General features: G+C 44.8%; 1 protein-coding gene across 6 annotated transcripts in view; it reads right to left on the bottom strand.

The window, feature by feature from the left end:
* The window catches only part of LOC139576787 (PDZ and LIM domain protein 2-like), a 54,565-nt gene that overhangs the window by 17,966 nt on the left and 16,961 nt on the right, over positions 1-19,638 (bottom strand). For all 6 annotated transcript variants that reach the window (XM_071403247.1, XM_071403252.1, XM_071403249.1 and 3 more), the window contains 4 exons: positions 14,230-14,381; positions 6,398-6,464; positions 4,633-4,784; positions 2,163-2,232 (listed from right to left, as the gene is read on the bottom strand). In XM_071403247.1, the coding sequence (XP_071259348.1) occupies positions 2,163-2,232; positions 4,633-4,784; positions 6,398-6,464; positions 14,230-14,381 (441 nt within the window). The remainder of the gene's footprint in view (positions 1-2,162; positions 2,233-4,632; positions 4,785-6,397; positions 6,465-14,229; positions 14,382-19,638) is intronic.

The following is a 19,638-nucleotide window of genomic DNA, read 5'->3' as shown; positions in this document are numbered from 1 at the left end:
AGTCGAGAGCAGCACAACACTACAGCACAGTGTGTCCATGCAGGCAGGGCAGTCCTCTTCCCAGCCGTATACCCTCCGAGCATACTGAAAGGGCTCCCCTCACTAATCCCACATCCTGGGTGGGAGGCTCGTCTCCTCTTTCAGACCAGAGAAGAGCCCCACCAAAATCCCTCCTCATCCACCGATGTGGATCCTAGTTAACAGAAAGCTGTCAGGCTTTGAGGAGAGGACAGAGAGAGCTCTACAAGACAGGCTCCAGCCAAGCCACAGTGGAGGTGAAGTGGGTGAAGTGGTGACTGAGGGCTCCCAAGGTACTGTCTGTAAACAGTAGGTCAGCCCTGTCAAACCACAGCAAGGAGAGGACACTAATACTGTTAACATGTGTTAGATGTACAGGTCTGACAAACAACCAAAAACATGTATCTAGCATGTCATGTCTCTTCAGTTCAAAAACACGGTAGTGTGTGACTCCAAACATTTGGTTAAACAGGGGAGAGAAAAAAAACAAGTTGATACTGGAGTGAGACAGAAGGAATGTGATGGCTCCCAGAGGGGGTGAGAGAGGGGAAATGGATTCCAAACTTGAGATGAAGAATGAGGGAAAAGGGTGAGCTTATCCTGAAATTGTCCGAAAAAGTTGTGAGCAAAGATTCCAGACCCTTTGGCCCACCTGCCTTCATAAATACCACAAACATGTAAGGTCATCTCAGAGAGGCACGAATGACAGAGGAGCATGTAAGTCAGTGCATTCATTAAAGGCTGCAGATAAAGCTCTCAGACAACTAAATAGTCAACACTCCAGTCTGCCTGGGGCGCCTGTGATACACAGCTTCAGAAGTTCACAAAGAACATCTCATAACACAACAGAGTCCTTAGGAACGGTCTGCTCTGCACGGTGATCCAATCAGGAAACTGATTCATGTCTGCACAGACAGGCATCTCTGCACCCTCCCCGGCTCAGGACAACCTTTTGGAGTATGCCAACATGCACAGCTAATACTCTTAAATCACATAAGATAGAGTGACTGAATTTGACTGAAATTGAAGGAATACATTTGACTGAAATTGAAGGAAGGCATTTGACTGAAATTGAAGGAATGCAGCTTGCTACATATGCTGATTTATTTCCCAGTCAAAAACTCCCGTTCTAGAAATAGGACAGACATACCACAAAGGGGAGAGGATTGACCAGACCCCCAAAGGAGTGTTGACAGACAGCTTGATAGTGATGATAATTGTAACATCTGTCAGCTATGTGCTCTCAGAGAAATCATTAGAGTATACTGAATAGTACAAGTTACTTGGCTGGCGGCGATGAGACCAGACTCATCATTAAAATAACTCAAGAGAATATCCCATATCAGACCAGAAGTTTCAGAGTGGCCTCTGCTCAAGTCATCTGCCCCTTAGATGAAGAGCTGAGTTCAATCTTCATTTTCCAGGCCAAAGAGGCCATATTTATCTAGCTCCACGTAATATTCACAGAACTTATAAAATGAATGGAATTCCGTTCCCTGTCTCCCGGCCATTAAAGGTCTTGTCTGTTTTTCCTGCTCTATCATCTCCCATGTTGTGTCTTCTGTAGGGCCAATGCTTGGGACTGTGGCCGTTAGACATAGCTGGAATATCTTATGATGAACTTTCCCACAACATTTGCTCTCCTTTGGCTCACTTTCCAGACGCCTCTTTTAGTTGCTGGAATAGTAAATAAGCAGAGTGAATTCATGAAGAAATCAGCTTATATCCCAACCCCATATTTTACTGCTAGTGAGACAAGTGAATATTGCACTAATGAGTCTAATATACTGTAGCAAACCACTAAAAGGTCAAGTCTATTGTTTTACTGAGAGCTAATCATTCTCTTCCTTACATTGATATTTGAACAAACCATTTCCAGATTGTATTCCAACGTAATGTCAGATCTTTAAAAAAGTGACCTTTCAGTTCCCCGGCAATGAAAATATCAAATGATGTCTGCATCCTGTCTTTCTCGCTGTGAAGCGTCTACATTGTAACGTACAATGGCCTTGGAAACTTCAATCATCAAGCTGTGCAGTTCTTTGGAGGTCTACGTTTACACTGATGGGTTACGTACGTTGAAATAACATAGGAAGTAAAGGGTCTGCTATGGGACCTTGTCCCTGAGTATGAGACAGACCTACCTGTGACAGTGGTCTGGACAGTCTGTGACTAGATGTCTTCTCTTCTGGAGACCACGAACGCAGCTGGATGCTATGAAATGACAGAGAAAGATTACACTGATAATGGTGTTTGCCATCTCATCCAAAATAACCATAATGGTCTCAATCGAAATACTTCACTTGACCAAAATGTAATAAAAAGTGCTTCAAAATGAATATCATAAACATGGTACAACACTTCTCATTACCCTTCATATTAATTTATAAAATGTGAGTGTTTAGTGTCATGGGATCATATTTACTAGGTCTCAAGATTACTAGAACAGGAACAGATAAGGATAGTCGAACAGCCCTAGAATTATTTTACATTGAAATGTTAGTCATTTAGCAGACACTCTTACTCAGAGCGACTTACAGTTGATGTGTTCATTGGTGTGTTCACATATCAGTGAACAGTGATAGGAAGTACATTTTTCCCCAATAAAAGTGCGAGTGAGGGGGAAAAAAGTAAAGTGCGAGTGTTTGTTCACAAAGGCTTTTTACGTGTATTTTAGGGGGAGGGGGGTGCTTTGGGATTATTTAAAATACTCTTTGAAGAGGTAGGGTTTCAGATGTTTTCAGAAAATGGGCAGGGACTCTGATATCCTAGCTTCAGGGGGAAGCTGGTTCCACCTTTGGGGTGCCAGGACCGAGAAGAGCTTGGACTGGGCTGAGCGGGACAAAAGACCAGAGGTGGGGCAGTTCCTCTTGCTGCTCCATAGGCAAGTACTATGGTCTTGTAGTGGATGCAGCTTCGACTGGAAGCCAGTGGAGTGTGCGGAAGATCGGGGTGACATGGGAGAACTTGGGAAGGTTGAACACCAGGCGGGCTGCAGCGTTCTGGATAAGTTGCAGGGGTTTGATGGCACAAGCGGCGAGCCCAGCGAACAGCTCATTGCAGTAGTCCACGGGAGATGACAAGTGCCTAGATTAGGACCTGCATCGCTTCCTGTGTGAGGTAGGGTCGTACTCTACTGATGTTGTAGAGAATGAACTTGCAGGAGCAAGTCAATGCTTTGATTTTTGCAGAGAAGGACAGGGCGTTGTCCAGCGTCACACCAAGGTTCTTTGCACTCTAGGAGGGGGACACCGTGGAGGTGTCAACCATGATGGAGAGGTCTTGGTGCAGGCAGGCCTTCCCCGGGAGGAAGAGCAGCTCTGTCTTGTCGAGGTTGAGCATGAGGTGGTGTGCCGACATACAAGTTCAGATATCTGCCAGGCACACAGAGATGCGTGTTGCCACCTGGGTCAGAAGGGAGGAAGGAGAAAAGTAGTTGAGTGTCATCCGCATAGCAATGATAGGAGAGACCATGTGAGGATATGACGGTGCCGAGTGACTATGTAATAGAGAGAAGACGAGAGGGCCTAGAACCAAATCCTGGGGGACACCAGTAGTGAGAGTACTTGGTGCAGACACAGATCCTCTCGACATCACCTGGTAGGAGCGGGCCTGCCAGGAAGGATGCAATCCAAGAGTGTGCAGAGCCTGAGATGCCCAGCCCTGAGAGGGTGGAGAGGAGGATCTGATGGTTCACCATGTCAAAGGCAGCGGATAGATCTAGGAGGATGAGAACAGAGTAGGGTCACCTTTGGCATTGCGGAGAGGCTCCATGACACAGAAAAGAGCAGTCTTAGTTGAGTGACACATCTTGAAGACTGACTGATTAGGGTCAAGAAGATAAGTCTCGGAGAGATAGTGAGAGAGTTGGTCAGAGACAGCCCGCTCAAGTGTTTTGGAAAGAAGGGATACCGGTCTGTAGTTTTTGACATCAGTGGAGTCAAGTGTTGGTTTCTTGAGTGGGGGAGTGGCTCAGGCCATTTTGAAGTCAGAGGGAGGAATGGGAGAAGGTCTCCAGAGATGGTCTGGAGAAGGGGGGAGGGGATGGAGTCGAGCGGGAAGGTCGGGCGGCCGGACCTCACTAGTCGCAGGATTTCATTTGGAGAGAGGGGGAAGATGTCAAGGCGTTGGGTAGTTTGTCAGGCATTCAATTGACCCAGAGAAAAATAAGGTTTGAACTGTGACCTACAAAGTGACTCAGGAGAATAGCAGCTAGGCCTACAGACAGAACAGAGCAGAGTGGTGAATGTTCCACAGCCTGGCCCTTTGTTGCTGTGAATTAACAGGGGGGAATGTGATATGCTGTGCACATCCTTTGTTACTACCACACTATCCCATGGCTCCATTTTCTGCCAGTTACTCTTGTACCCATTCACTCTGGTCCTGTGTAGGACTCAAAGGAGCACTTACAATAAGTGGATGCTCTAGTAGTCTACCCTACCCCCATCTCCAACCCCAACTTATTTAAAAGCACCCGGAAAACTGTGGTAACCCTGACTATCCATCACTGACTATCCATTCAGGTATTCACTCTTCTATTCTCAAGCAACACATGCATCTCCAGGTCCTTTAGAGGGAGGTCAGATTGTGGTGCTGGTGGATGCTGTAGCGTACCTCTTGGTGCCGGTGGGTGTGAGCCTGTCTCTCTTCCCCTCAGGACTGGACGGGGCCTCTGGGGAGTAGAGTCCAGGTGACAGGGAGGCTGGGCTGGAGATGGAGTACTCTCTGTAGTTCTGGTTCTCATCTCGACTCACCAGCACCGCCTCCTACAACAGAACAGAGCATGACAGACAGTCTGCATGATCAAAACATTTAATGTATTTATCCACACAAAACTGTGACAAACTGCTAATCCATATTCCTAAAATAACTTGTCTTGCAACCATGTTTAAGAAATTGATTCACGATGTAAATAAAACATGTGTCTCCTTGCACTTTTAGTGGGTGTTCAGACGCTGTTGATAACTTCTCACGAGTCACAAACACGGATCCGGGATGCCCCCATCAAAAAAGCTGACTAGCATAGCCTAGCCTAACGCGACAGGGATATCATATAATATAATTTTCATGAAATCACAAGTCCAAGACACCAAATGAAAGATAACCATCTTGTGAATCCAGCCATCATTTCCGATTTTTAAAATGTTTTACAGCGAAAACACAATACCTCCAGACTGTGTAAGGGCTATTTGACCAAGAAGGAGAGTTTTGGAGTGCTGCATCAGATGACCTGGCCTCCACAATCACCCAACCTCAACCCAATTGAGATGGTTTGGGAGTTGGACCGCAGAGTGAAGGAAAAGCAGCCAACAAGTGCTCAGCATATGTGGGAACTCCTTCAGGAAAAGCATTCCTGTTGAAGCTGGTTGAGACAATGCCAAGTGTGTGCAAAGCTATCAAGGCAAAGGGTGGTTACTTTGAAGAATCTCAAAAATAAAATAGATTTTGATTTGTTTAACACTTTTTTGGTTACTACATGATTCCATATGGGTCTTTTCATAGGTTGGATGTCTTCACTAATATTCTACAAAGTAGAAATAGTAAAAATAAAGAAAGACCCTTGAATGAGTAGGTGTGTCCAAACTTTTGACTGGTACTGTATATGCTTCATGAAACTCTTAAAAAAGAGGGCAATACACATCAAGGTATAATGTACAGTCATGTTAGAGCTGCACATCCTGAGGTAAGGAAATACAGGTTTGTGGAAATCAGATATGTAATATCCCCATGTTAGAATGATGACAGTCAGTATTCTTTCCTAAGCCTTGGGCCCGGCATGGGCTTTTATTCTGCCAGTGTTACCACGGAGACCCAGCAGTAGTTCTGTCGCCCTATAAAACACAGGAACATCAGCTGATTTACAGCATCCTCTGGTTCCTCTCCCATGTTTCCACTGTCACAGGGCCACGGAGTTACCCTAGAGTTATGGAATATCTCTACAGTCACACTAGGATGTCTCATTCCAGCTCATCTGGACCTCTAATAAATCATTGATAAGCAGACACCATGCAATCTGTGGATATGAAGCAGACCCAACGTCTGTATGGCTCTCAGGCATCAGCCATGAAACAAAACATTAGGACAGGAATAATCATGTAGAGATATGATGCTGATGTAACAAGATACTAGAGGATACTGGGATAAAAACCATAGCAAAGAATGTCTCCAAAGGTCACTCAATGAAGGCCTAAGGACTTTTAATAGGCCTTACATCCATCATATGCCCATCAACAAAGTGATCACAAATTAATCACAAATTAAGTGTTTAAATTACATTATAGTGAAACTTTTCAGCATGAAAGCTGTCCTAAAGGGAATTTACAGACCAAAGATGGAAGCTCCTGCTTAAGGAGATAGATAGAGAGCATGAGCGGCTGACCTGGAAGCGTCCAGTGAGCTGTTCTGTGGTGGTTCCGTTGGTCTGTTCAGGGCTGGGGGGCTCAGGCCTGTAGAAAGAGACACACTGGAGTTTAATGGACCACACACATGGACAAACGTATACCTAACATTTAATCAAGCAGGAGAATGGTCGCAACTTCCCAGGAGAGGGCAAGACTGGCCCAGTAGAGAAACACTGTCTTCAGTACCACATAATTCACCTATGTCACACCCTAAACAAATACTCAAAACCATGATTGCTTAAAATTTGTTGTTAACAGCATGAGTAAGAAAGCTTGCAAACATTACTGCATTAAAGGATACAAGCCAAAACCCCACATTAGACCAAGCTGTACTTCAAAAGACATGGACCAAGGTCAACTAGGTCTCCTTCCGGAGACACCTGAAACCCCACCTCTTTAAGGAATACCTAGGATAGGATAAAGTAATCCTTCTAACCCCCCCTCCCCCTTAAAAGAGTTAGATGCACTATTGTAAAGTGGTTGTTCCACTGGATATCATAAGGTGAATGCACCAATTTGTAAGTCGCTCTGGATAAGAGCGTCTGCTAAATGACTTAAATGTAAATGTAAATGTAACTACAGTAACTTACACCAGTGATTCTAATCAGGTCTCTTAGATGACTTGAACCATGCCAAAGTATTCCCTACAATGATAGCTTGGAAGCTCTGATAACATAATTTTCTGTAATGTCTCATATTATTCATTAACATGTTGAGTAGAATGGTCTGATTTGATTTGGCTATAGCTATATCACTATACACAGTGAAAGAGTTGGAAAGATGAGGCTCTGCTAGGAGAATCATTTTAAAGAGCTTAAGAATCGTTTTGAAGGTTATTTTTTAATCAAAACGACATACCAGTGGTTGTACTGACAGTACTTTGGCGTAAGGGAACCAAAATGAGGTGTCTGATTCGAAGATTCTTTAGACTTTTGCTAGTGTGCACTTACACATCGGTGCTTTCTCACTCTCAGGTTTTCAGTCTCATTGTTAGATTTCGTGACATAATATGCACATACACTTTTCAATTCAGATATTATGTGAGTGCCGGAGGACATGTGTGTGTGGTGTGTATGTATGTGTGTGTATACAGTATATCAAGTCACAAGAGATAAGAGTGAGACTGAAAACCTGAGAGTGAGAAAGTACTGATGTGTAAGTGCACACTAGCAAAAGTCTAAAGAATCTTCGAATCAGACACCTTATTTTGGTTCCCCTACGCCAAAGTACTGTCAGTACAACCACTGGTATCTCAAGAGAACCTTCAAAACAATTCTCAAGCTCTTTACCATGATTCTCCTAGCAGAGCCTCATCGTTCAAAGCTCTTTCACTGTGCTCACTTTAATAAAACTTATACCCAGTTCTGAGTGGAACATTTTGGACTGTATGACCCAATGTAAACAACTACAGTAGTATCCCCCCTCACTGTAGGGCTGCCTGCCTCTCCTCTCAGCTGAGCCTCAGTCCAGGGTAATGAGGCGCACAGGAAGGCCCTGGATGCCTGTGGTAAATCGCCCAGAAACACACCTCTAACAGCCCAGACCTTGGCCCTGCTGCACAGTATCTGAATACTCCACATGTGCTGCAGGGGCACATCCAACCAGGAGAACGGCTGGAAGAGGAAAACAGGCTCCTCACAGCAGTGAGAAGATGTGAAACTTAATGGATAAAACAGAACATAATGGATGGTTAATTGGGCTTCAAAATAAGTTCCCTGTAAGGAAATGACTGTGTTTTCACTTGGAATTCACAAATGAAAGTAACATTTCCGCTATGTGTATCCAGTTCAGCTCCTCTGGTTGAGAGAGATGAGGATAAAGTTAACTTATGTCCTTCAGACAATGAGAGGCATACAAGGTTAACTACTAGGCCTTATATAATGTGACCTGTAATCTAACCTTTGCCTTCTGTCACAGGCCTCATGTACAGCAGTAGATGGATGAGCACGGGCAGAGAGGAGTGGCTGTTGTCATAAACCATGGAGAGGTGAAGATGCTTGTCTCTCCTCTAGAGAACTGTCTGATCTCTGCATGGAACAGGGGCATAACATCACCGATCAGCAAAGGAACAGCATGTTGATCTTTGTCATATATGGGACCTGGGAGTTTGCCTGCCAAGCATTGTTCAGACAGATAGGAATCTATGCAATCTATTCTGTCTGCCCTCAAATTAATGATGAAAACAAAACAGAGCAGATTAATAGAAGGGAACAGTGACAATACAGTGAACTATTAGGATAAACATACCACTGTCTTGTCTTATAGCTATCTTGAATTCCATTCACACACTGTTCATATTTACCAAGGCACGTCACTTCTCACTTGTACACTATGCACAGACCTGAGACTTTGAATGTGGTGCCAAAGATTAGAAAGAAACATGACTGAATAGGGCTGCCTATATAGTAGCCTATATAAGTGCCTTTGGGCAATATTCCGATGCCCATCTGCAGTTGCTCAGTAACATTGCATTACAAGGACCAATAAGATCAGAGGGACATGACATCATGCCCACATGGTCAGTGAACAATGGATTCATTAAGAGGCAGCTGAGGACAATGGAGGATAAATGACAGTATGAATGACAAGATACTGCTGGTGTTTTTCTTTTTAGTGTCACAGTAAAATCTCCACTCAGTTGCAGATATCAATCTGAAATCAAAAGGTACCTCGAAGAGTGCACAAGTCAGGTTATTGTACATATGGGTATTTGGTGCAGTTCCTCAGTTTAAGACAGGTTTAAGACAGGCACGCCTTAACCAACACTCCTATTCTAAGGGTGAGCTGATACCAAACTCTGCCCATGGGCAAACCCAGCTGTAATCCAGCCGCTGTGATCTGCAGGGCTGTAAACCCATTTACCAGGTTCCTCTCTTACACTATACTTCAGATCATCAGACATTACACTGCATAATATGTGTGTAGTTTTCATGATTCTTCATGGGAGTTCATTTACTGTTAAGAACAACACATTGCATAATGCTGCAGATGGACCAACAAGGGGGGAAATACTGTAGTTGATTGGAGGTGGCTAGAGGGGTGCTGGACTAGGATTGATAAGAGAGACATGGTACCGCCTGCCATCTAAAGACAGTAGGGCCTTGATAGTGCAAACCACCCTTCACTACCTTGCCTATCCTGTTTGCCTCTGCCAGTAGAACAGTGGGTCTAGGGGCAGATGGAGCAGAGTGGCTGGTGGAGCTACAGAGTGCCATTGTCCTGGGAAGCCAGGGAGTCACAGAGTTGTTTCTGGCTCGGAAGGAGACATGAGGTCAGCAGGGAAAAATCCACTCACATGGACCTGGGGCATGCAAAGAGGAAGCGTGCGTGTGTGTGTGTATGAAGAAATGAGTGTGAGAATTCACTAAGAGAGAGGCAGAGACAGAAAGACAGAGACAGAGCAAGGACTCGCCAACCAATAGCCTCACTTCACAGGAAAGGGTCCAATGTGGAGCCAATTCTCTGCCACCCTAAAAAGTTCTCAGCTAACTTTTAAACAATGTTTATTAACATGGGAAATGGAACAAACAGTTCATCTTGGCAAGATAATTCTGACACATTCTGGTACTCCCCCAGAATGAAGCCACAGGCCCTTTGTAGGGCGAGAGAGATGGGACATCTTAAGACGTTAATAACAAACACTATAATCGTGGAAAGTGGGAGGGAGGACGTGGCAACTGTGGAACTGGCACAAATACAAGCAATCAGCAGATGTAAGAGCACAGATGTGGTCTGTATGCCACGGTGTGGTGACCCCATCTCAGTGGCGACCCATCATTCAGGGCAGGTGAGGCAGAGCCCCAAATGTTTAGCTAAATAAAAGGCCTGTTTAGCATTTTATTTTGACATTAATTCTTGTTACATATCAGTTTGCAAACAATGTAAAAAATATCCTTGAGTAAATAAAGCCGCATACTCTCTTGAGTAAGGCAGCTACAAAATGAAGGTGTTTCAGCCTAGCTTGTGCTTTTTGTGGTGGAGGGGCAGCCAGCGAAAGCCGAGCGTAGGCGTTGGTAATCTTCTCTAGTTGCGCCATGATTTGCTCAGTGTTCGGTCACTCATGTGGACACTACATCACCGCAGATTCTACAGGGAGAGCTTGGCAGTTCTAGGTCCCTTGGGTGCGGCCATAGATTTACATTAGAAGTGTCCGTCCAAGAAGGCTCTAGGTTATTGGCCACCCACAGATAAAATTACGTTATAAGGGAAAGGAAAATGGGGATACCTAGTCAGCTGTACAACTGGGACCTGTCTCAATCAATGAGTGAGAAGACTTGAAATAGACATGACAGAGCACATATTGTTGGATAACTTCATGAATGCATTAAACTGAAATGTGTCTTCCGCATTTAACACAACCCCTCTGAATCAGAGAGGTGGGTGGGCTGCCTTAATCAACATCCAAGTATCTACCGTAGCTTTGATTGGACTGATCATGTCAACATCATACTTTCTAAATCTTAGCTAGCAAGCTAGCTAGCTAGACAAGCAGTCATCATCATGAATCATGTCAGCAATCTACTGACAATCCTTTCCAACAAGTCGGAAATCGCAAGTTCAACAATGAGTGGTTTGGAAGGAATCAATGGCTAACTGCAAGAATTGCAAAGCAATCACAGTTTTTTCTTCCCCTGCCTGCTATTCGGTGGATAGTGCATTCAAGACAGCTGGGAACAGAAGAAAACATTTCCAACTGGGAAAATATGTTTTGAATAGTCATCCAACTAGTGAATTCAAGTCGGGAACTCTGGCCTCTTTCTAGAGCTACGACTTTCCAACCTGAAGATCACTGACGTCATGATTCGACCTCGTACTTTTCCCCCCAGAGTTCCAAGTTGTCTTGAAAGCACCCTAAATCCAGAGAATATGTCACGGATCCCTCCGGAACTTTCATTACGCACACCTGTCCCATATTCCCACTGATTAGTACTTGTATAAGTGTGTCCTTTGGTTTCCATTGGGCTGTTGATTATTGTTACGATGTCTGTTGTTGCGTGTGAGCACCTGTGCTGTGTGTTTTGGCTTTCATGCCATTGTGGATTGCGCAGATGATTACTGGTCTCGTCCCGTCTGTTAAATCATTGTGCGCGTGTTATTTATTCGAGGAACTCCCCACTCTTTTGTTTGGGTTTCAACCCTGTGTTTTTGTATAGTGTTTGTTTGGTCTTCGCCCCGTGCCTTTAGACGGCACGCCGTAATTTGGGTGAAATAGAAAACCCTATTACGCATTCCTGCGTCTGTCTCCCGAATCTCTTCATACCAACGTGACAGAATGCCACACTTTGATGACAAAGTTTACCCACAAGAAGGACCAACGCGCCACTTTCCTGTTCAAGCTGCTACATAAATGATGTAATATACCAGGATATGTATACAGTAGCCAAGAAAGTAATACTAAGTATGTTGTGTAGTAACCTGTTAGTAGCCCATGTCTCACCCTAAGAATTTGGTCCCTCTCCCCTCAGAACATAGCCTACTGTTCATACTTGGTGGTGCACATGTAGCCTATAGCTTGTTTTAGAGAAATGTCATCATCGGATAAGAGCTTTCATTGCCTGTTTATATGCCCCTGTTATTATCCTATGGTTCTGACTTGGTGTACAGGGAGAATAGTGTAAGAACAGCCCATGTTCTGAATTCTGTTGCTGTACATTTCAAAAGTGCTGAACAAATCGACATAGGCCTATCGACTACGTCCCTCTTAGCTCACTCATTGATGTCTTAAACAAAATTACGGCTTGCCTCTCATCCGCTATCATTCCCTTATGCCATAGTATGTACATCTCCATTGTTATATTGATCTATATAATGAGCATCTTATTAATAATTTTAGGCAATGTTGGAATGATGCATTCCATTATTTTGTTTACTTTGTGCATTATAATTAGCTCATATGCTTTTCTCCACAAGGAGGGGATTCTATATAATGTTTTTGGTCTGTAACCATGTTTGCCAGTGACAGTCTCTTCCCATTCAAATATATTTTTTCTACAAAAGGTTCAGTAATAGACCCCTGCAATTCCAGTTGATATTGCAAGGGTTGTTTGGTTTGGGCAATGTGCTGTCTGTGCGTCGAATACTTAAAATGGTAGACTAACCGCGTCTCTCTCTGTATGGTGACTTAAAGAAGAGTAAAGTGTGTGTCCATTTAGAAAGTGCTGAACGAATAGGCCTACCTCGTCGCAGCTCATTTGCTTGCACTTGTTTATAAACTCAGCAAAAAAAGAAAACATCCCTTTTTCAGGACCCTGTCTTTCAAAGATTATTTGTAAAAATCCAAATAACTTCACAGATCTTCATTGTAAAGGGTTTAAACACAGTTTCCCATGCATGTTCAATGAACCATAAACAATTAATGAACATGAACCTGTGGAACGGTCGTTAAGACACTAACAGCTTACAGACGGTAGGCAAATAAGGTCACAGTTATGAAAACTTAGGACACTAAAGAGGCCTTTCTACTGACTCTGAAAAACACCAAAAGAAAGATGCCCAGGGTCCCTGCTCATCTGCGTGAAGTGCCTTAGGCATGCTGCAAGGAGGCATGAGGACTGCAGATGTGGCCAGAGCAATAAATTGCAATGTCCATACTGTGAGACGCATAAGACAGTGCTACAGGGAGACAGGACGGACAGCTGATCATCCTCGCAGTGGCAGACCACTTGTAACAACACCTGCACAGGATCGGTACATCCGAACATCACACCTGCGGGACAGGTACAGAATGGCAACAACAACTGCCTGAGTTACTCCAGGAACGCACAATCCCTCCATCAGTGCTCAGACTGTCAGCAATAGGCTGAGAGAGGCTGGACTGAGGACTTATAATTCTATTGTAAGGCAGGTCCTCACCAGACATCACTGGCAACAACGTCGCCTATGGGCACAAACCCACCGTCGCTGGACCAGACAGGACTGGCAAAAAGTGCTCTTCACTGATGAGTCACGGTTTTGTCTAACCAGGGGTGATGGTCGGATTCACGTTTACGTTTGAAAAAATTAGTGTTACATCGAGGCCTGTACTCGGGATCAATTTGAAGGTGGAGGGTCCGTCATGGTCTGGGGCGGTGTGTCACAGCATCATCGGACTGAGGTTGTTGTCATTGCAGGCGATCTCAACGCTGTGCTTTACAGGGAAGACATCCTCCTCCCTTCCTGCAGGCTCATCCTGACATGACCCTCCAGCATGACAATGCCACCAGCCATACTGCTCGTTCTGTGCGTGATTTCCTGCAAGAAAGGAATGTCAGTGTTCTGCCATGGCCAGCGAAGAGCCCGGATCTCAATCCCTTTGAGCACATCTGGGACCTGTTGGATCGGAGGGTGAGGGCTAGGGCCATTCCCCCCAGAAATGTCCAGGAACTTGCAGGTGCCTTTGTGGAAGAGTGGGGTAACATCTCACAGCAAGAACTGGTAAATCTGGTGCAGTTCATGAGGAGGAGATGCACTGCAGTACTTAATGCAGCTGGTGGCCACACCAGATACGGACTGTTACTTTTGATTTTGTCCCCCCCTTTTTCAGGGACACATTATTCAATTTCTATGAGTCACATGTCTGTGGAACTTGTTCAGTTTGTGTCTCAGTTGTTGAATCTTGTTATGTTCATACAAATATTTACTCATGTTAAGTTTGCAGAAAATAAACGCAGTTGATAGAGAGGACGTTTCTTTTTTTGCTGAGTTTAGATACAGTACATTAGGATCGGAACTAGAAGCACAAGCATTTCGCTACACTCGCAATAACATCTGCTAACCATGTGTATGTGACCAATACAATTTGATTTGAACTGTGCACTGTAGTGAACCCTACCTCTCCACCAGCAGCTGCAGCTGAGTTTTGGAGTTTTTGATCTTGTTCTGGGCCTCCACATTGAGCATGTCCACTGTGTTCTCTCCATTGATCTCCAGGATGACATCACCAGGCTGCAGGGCGGCCAACTCGGCCTTGCTGCCCCCATTGACCTGTGGGCCAGAGGTAAGAGATGCAGTCAGACTCTCTCTATGGCCTGTGGACTTGGTGCAGACATGATGCTATCAGCAGCGTAAATAACCAGCAAGCCTGAACGAAATGCTGCATATCGAGTGTTGGAATTTTTGTCAAGGGCTGACAGATACAATGATGAACAATCATTATGACAAAACAGTGAAGACGTGATTGTAATAACATGAGACTGTGGCTGTGATGAAGAGGTGGGTTGTTTTCCTCAGTTTGCCTGCCAGGTGTCAATCAGTTCTTACAGGGCACTAGCTGGTGATTACATTACATTTTGGTTGCAATAAACATTAACAGACACCACAGCTCTTCACGCACATGGCACACCTCAACAGTGTGAGGATTCATGACACCTTGAGGGAAAAGTCATCAGTGAGACTGTGCGGTTGACTACTCTGGCCTGACCTTTGCCTCCAACCTCACCACATGCCAATAGTCTACTGCCTGCATTAGGGGGAATTCCAGCCTAATGGAACAAAAACACACCAGCAACACTCAGTCTCTCTCAGGCACACACAAACACTCAACCATACAAACACAAAAGCCCAAATTAGGAGTTGAAATCAGGATAATTGAGCACTTGTGAAGGGTAGGAAAGGGTAGGAAGCAAAGGGTAGGAAGCATGAGTTTCTACTCATCAATGTAACAACATAATTCAACGTCTCAGACACGAGATGTACTGTATGTGGCAGGATCTACAGACAATCACAGACTACAAAAGGAAAACTAGCCACATCGCGGACACCGACGTCATGCTTCCTGACAAGCTAAACATCTTTGCCCGCTTTGAGGATAACACAGTGCCACCAACGCGGCTCGCTACCAAGGACTGTGAGCTCTCCTTCTCCATGGCCAACGTGAATAAGACATTTAAGCGTGTATACCCTCGCAGGGCTGCCAGCCCAGATGGCATTCCCTATCTGCGTCCTCAGAGCATGCGCAGACCAGCTGGCTGGTATGTTTACGGACATATTAAATCTCTCCCTATCCCAGTCTGCTGTTCCCACATGTTTCAAGATGGCCACCATTGTTCCTGTACCCAAGAAAGCAAAGGTAACTGAACTGAATTACTATCGCCCCATAGCACTCACTTCTATCATCATGAAGTGCTTTGAGAGACTAGTCAACGATCATATCACCTCTAACGTACCTGTCACCCTAGACCCACTTCAATTTGCCTACCGCCCCAATAGATCCACAGACGATGCAATCGCCATCGCACTGCACACTGCCCCATCCCATCTGGACAAGAGGAATACCTATGTGCGAATGCTGTTCATTGACTATAGCTCAGCCTTCAACACCATAGTACCCTCCAAGCTCATCATTAAGCTCGAGGCCCTGGGTCTGAACCCCGCACTGTGCAACTGGGTCCTGGACTTCCTGACTGGCCACCCAGTGGTGAAGGTGGTGAAGGTAGGAGACAACACCTCCACTTTGCTGATCAGCAACACTGGGGCCCCACTAGGGTGAGTGCTCAGCACCCTCCTGCACTCCTCTCCTCAATACTCTTCACCCATGACTGCGTGGCCACGCACGCCTCCAACTCAATCAAGTTTGCAGATGACACAACAGTAGTAGGCTTGATTACCAACAATGACGAGACATCCTACAGAGAGGAGTTAAGGATGGTGCCAGGAAAATAACCTCTCACTCAACATCAACAAAACAAAGGGGCTGATCGTGGACTTCAGGAAACAGTAGAGGGAGCACCCGCTATCCATATCAACGGTACCGCAGTGGAAAAGGTGGAAAGCTTCAAGTTCCTTGGCGTACACATCACTGATAAACTGAAATGGTCCACCCACACAGAAAGTGTGGTGAAGGCGCAACAGCGCCTCTTCAACCTCAGGAGGCTGAAGAAATTTGGCTTGGCACCTAAAACCCTCACAAACTTTTACAGATGCACAATTGAGAGCATCCTGTCAGGCTGTATCACCACCTGGTATGGCAACTGCACTGCCCGCAACCGCAGGGCTCTCTAGAGGGTGGTGCGGTCTGCCCAACACATCACTGGGGGCAAACTACCTGCCCTCCAGGACACCTACAGCACCCAATGTCACAGGAAGGCCAAAAAGATCATCAAGGACAACAACCACCCAAGCCACTGCCTGTTCACCCCACTATCATCCAGAAGGCGAGGTCAGTACAGGTGCATCAAAACTGTGAACCAGAGACTGAAAAACAGCTTCTATCTCAAGGCCATCAGACTGTTAAATAGCCATCACTAGCACATTAGAGGCTGCTGCCTATATACATAGACTTGAACTCACTGGCCACTTTAATAAATGAAACACTAGTTACTTTAATAATGTTGACATATTTTGCATTACTCATCTCATATGTATATACTGTATTATATTCTACTGTATCTTAGTCTATGCCGCTCTGACATTGCTCATCCATATATTTATATATTCTTAATTCATTCCTTTACTTAGATTTGTGTGTATTGGGTATATGTTGTGAAATTGATAGATATTACTGCACTGTTGGAGCTGAAAAAACAAGCATTTCACTACACCCACAATAACATCTACTAAACACGTGTATGAGACCAATAACATTATATTTGACACAGTGTGGTCAAAGACTTAGCAACTTAGTTGTAGTCACGATCTGGTTACCTATAACTACAAACAGTTATGTTTTAGCATTTTTGCATATTTATTCACTTATTTCTGGATATTGAAACTACCCACAATGCACTATTTCTCAACGTCATATGGAGAACCGGTGCTACCTAGCTAGTTCCAGCTGGCTAATGTTAGGTACTAGCCATGCTAGCATGTAAATGCATTTCAAACCAAGTGTTTGCACTGGTGAACTACTATGTACATCCACGATAAAGAAACCATATAAATTTATGTGAAAAACGGCAACTCTTTTTCTCCTGTGCGTTTGGTAGTGGTAATCGAATGAGCGAGTCAGTGTTGTAGTCATTTTCCGTCATTTGTAGATAGTGCAGTAATACCCACAAGGACAGGGTCATGACTAATTTCGGGCCCAATCCTTTGTGGCCCAAAAACGAGAAGCAAGCTTTGAAGTTGGAATGGTTTGTCCAGTTGAAGCAAGCAGATTGGAGAATGGGAACCATGTGCATGTCTACTGTATGCGATGCTCATTTCACCCTGGAGGACTTCGATAGCTTAGTTTAAGGGAAAGGGGGATACCTAGTCAGTTGTACAATTGATTGCCTTCAACTGAAATGTCTTCCACATTTATGATGCGTCTTCCTCTGAATCAGAGAGGTGCGGGGGACTGCCTTAATCAACATCCATGTCTTCGGCGCCCGGGGAACAGTGGTTAAACTGCCTTGCTCAGGGGCAGAACAATAGATTTCTACCTTGTCAGCTCAGGGATTCAATCCAGCAACCTTTCGGTTACTGGCCCAACGCTCTAACCACTAGGCCAGTGGAAGGCAGGATTCGAAATGAGACTCAAACCAGGTGCTGTGCGAAGCGTGAACGCAAAACCTGCAACCTCTATTTTCTACCGACCTACCGGTAGATCGTAAGTGTCAGCAGTGATGGACATAAACCGGGTAAATTCAATGTGGATGTACCTCACTATATCGCTATTGGATTAGCTAGCTGACTCTCCTTCTGAAGGCCTCTCCTTGTCTCTTCTTTGACTTTGGTAGCTAACTCAGCCGTCAATCGGTAAGTTTCTACTCTCTCTACTTTATGTCGTTGGCTTTTTTGTTGTGGTGTGTGTTCTGTGGCTTTCTGCCTATGCTAGACTAGTTGTTCTCTGGCTTATTACTTAGCTATGCAGACCGTGGTGGTTGGCGAGTTAGTTATTTTATCCTGCTAGCTAGCCTAGCCAACTAACTTTAGCTGGCTGGCTAAGATAATTGCATATACCGGTAATATTATTTGGTTAGATGGCGTTATGCATTTCCAAAACTTTGGTTTAATTTAATGTAGCTGTAAGCTAGGTGTTGATGGCACTGCGTGAGTCAGCCAGTTGCTAACATAGCATTAGCAGGCCAGTAGGGCTAACATTAGCAGACGAGTTGGCTAGCAACCTTGCAAGCTGACTTGTAACAATACATTCAAAGTATTTGCTTGTAAGTTGGCTGAACATTTTATTGAAACTGATCAGTTTTATGCACTAACTCAAAAATCGAATAGTGTGGTATAACTTTGCATTGGGACTTTTGATATGTATTCTAATGCAAAACCAAATATTACATGTGGTTATGTTTATGCTACCTACCCTTTAAGAGCAGAATCAACAAGGCTGGCCCAAAATTAAAAACAGAAAGAGGAAAATTAAAAAGACACACAATCAGTGAAGATGAAGAGGTCTCCTTCATACATCTCCAACAGAAACATGGCAGATTGCGGAGAGAATGCCAGGCAACAAGGTGTTTGTCCCTTTTGCGAAGCAAGATGGCAGAGGTGTCATGTCTGTGGGTCTACTCAAGTGGCAATTAAGCGTTGCTCTGGCAACCCACAATGATGCGTGCCTTTTCTGATCAGGGCACGCCTCACTTCACATACACTAAGGGTGCAGATTTTTACAGGAGGCTATGCCCTGCAGAAACAGGGGGAAGCTCTCTTTTCAGGCCAACAGAACGGGAAAAGCGGGGGCATCCATGTTGTTTCAGTGCCAAGATGCAACCACTTCAGACAGTCCAAAGCCATAGCTGCTTAACCAGAGAGGAGGAGGGAGGGGGAGGGAGGAGGGAAACATGCTGCTTCTCCAAGTGGGTTTTACAACCACTTTCACTGATGAGGTCTCCCGCACAGAATGGACCCCTGTTTCTTCTATGAGACTGTTTGATATTTGAGACACAGTTCCCAGTGTTCCCTGCATGCTGGTGTTGTTGGCTATATGGTAGAGGGAGTGAATGAGAAGGAATGCCCATCATCACAAGAAAACAGCTATTTTTGTCTGTGGCTGTGGCGGGGGCAGTCTCCCTGGGTTTCAGAGTGGCTGTGGCGGGGGCAGTCTCCCTGGGTTTCAGAGTGGCTGTGGCAGGGAGCAGTCTCCCTGGGTTTCAGAGTGGCTGTGGCAGGGAGCAGTCTGCCCTGGATATCCTGAGTCTGTTTACGGAGTAGAACTCTGCTAATGTCTTGCCTTCTACAGCTCGATCTTCCTGTTGTATCCTCACAAGCTTAGAAAATCAAGAATTGTAAAACAACATGTGCACAAACACATGTGCACACACACACTGGTTCGACACTCACGGCACACCACTCAACCCTAACTGTAATA

Source organism: Salvelinus alpinus, chromosome 5 (assembly GCF_045679555.1).
Source record: "Salvelinus alpinus chromosome 5, SLU_Salpinus.1, whole genome shotgun sequence".
Lineage (NCBI taxonomy): Eukaryota > Metazoa > Chordata > Actinopteri > Salmoniformes > Salmonidae > Salvelinus > Salvelinus alpinus.
Note: the sequence above shows the minus strand (reverse complement) of the source record. Positions and strands in the feature narration are given on the sequence as shown.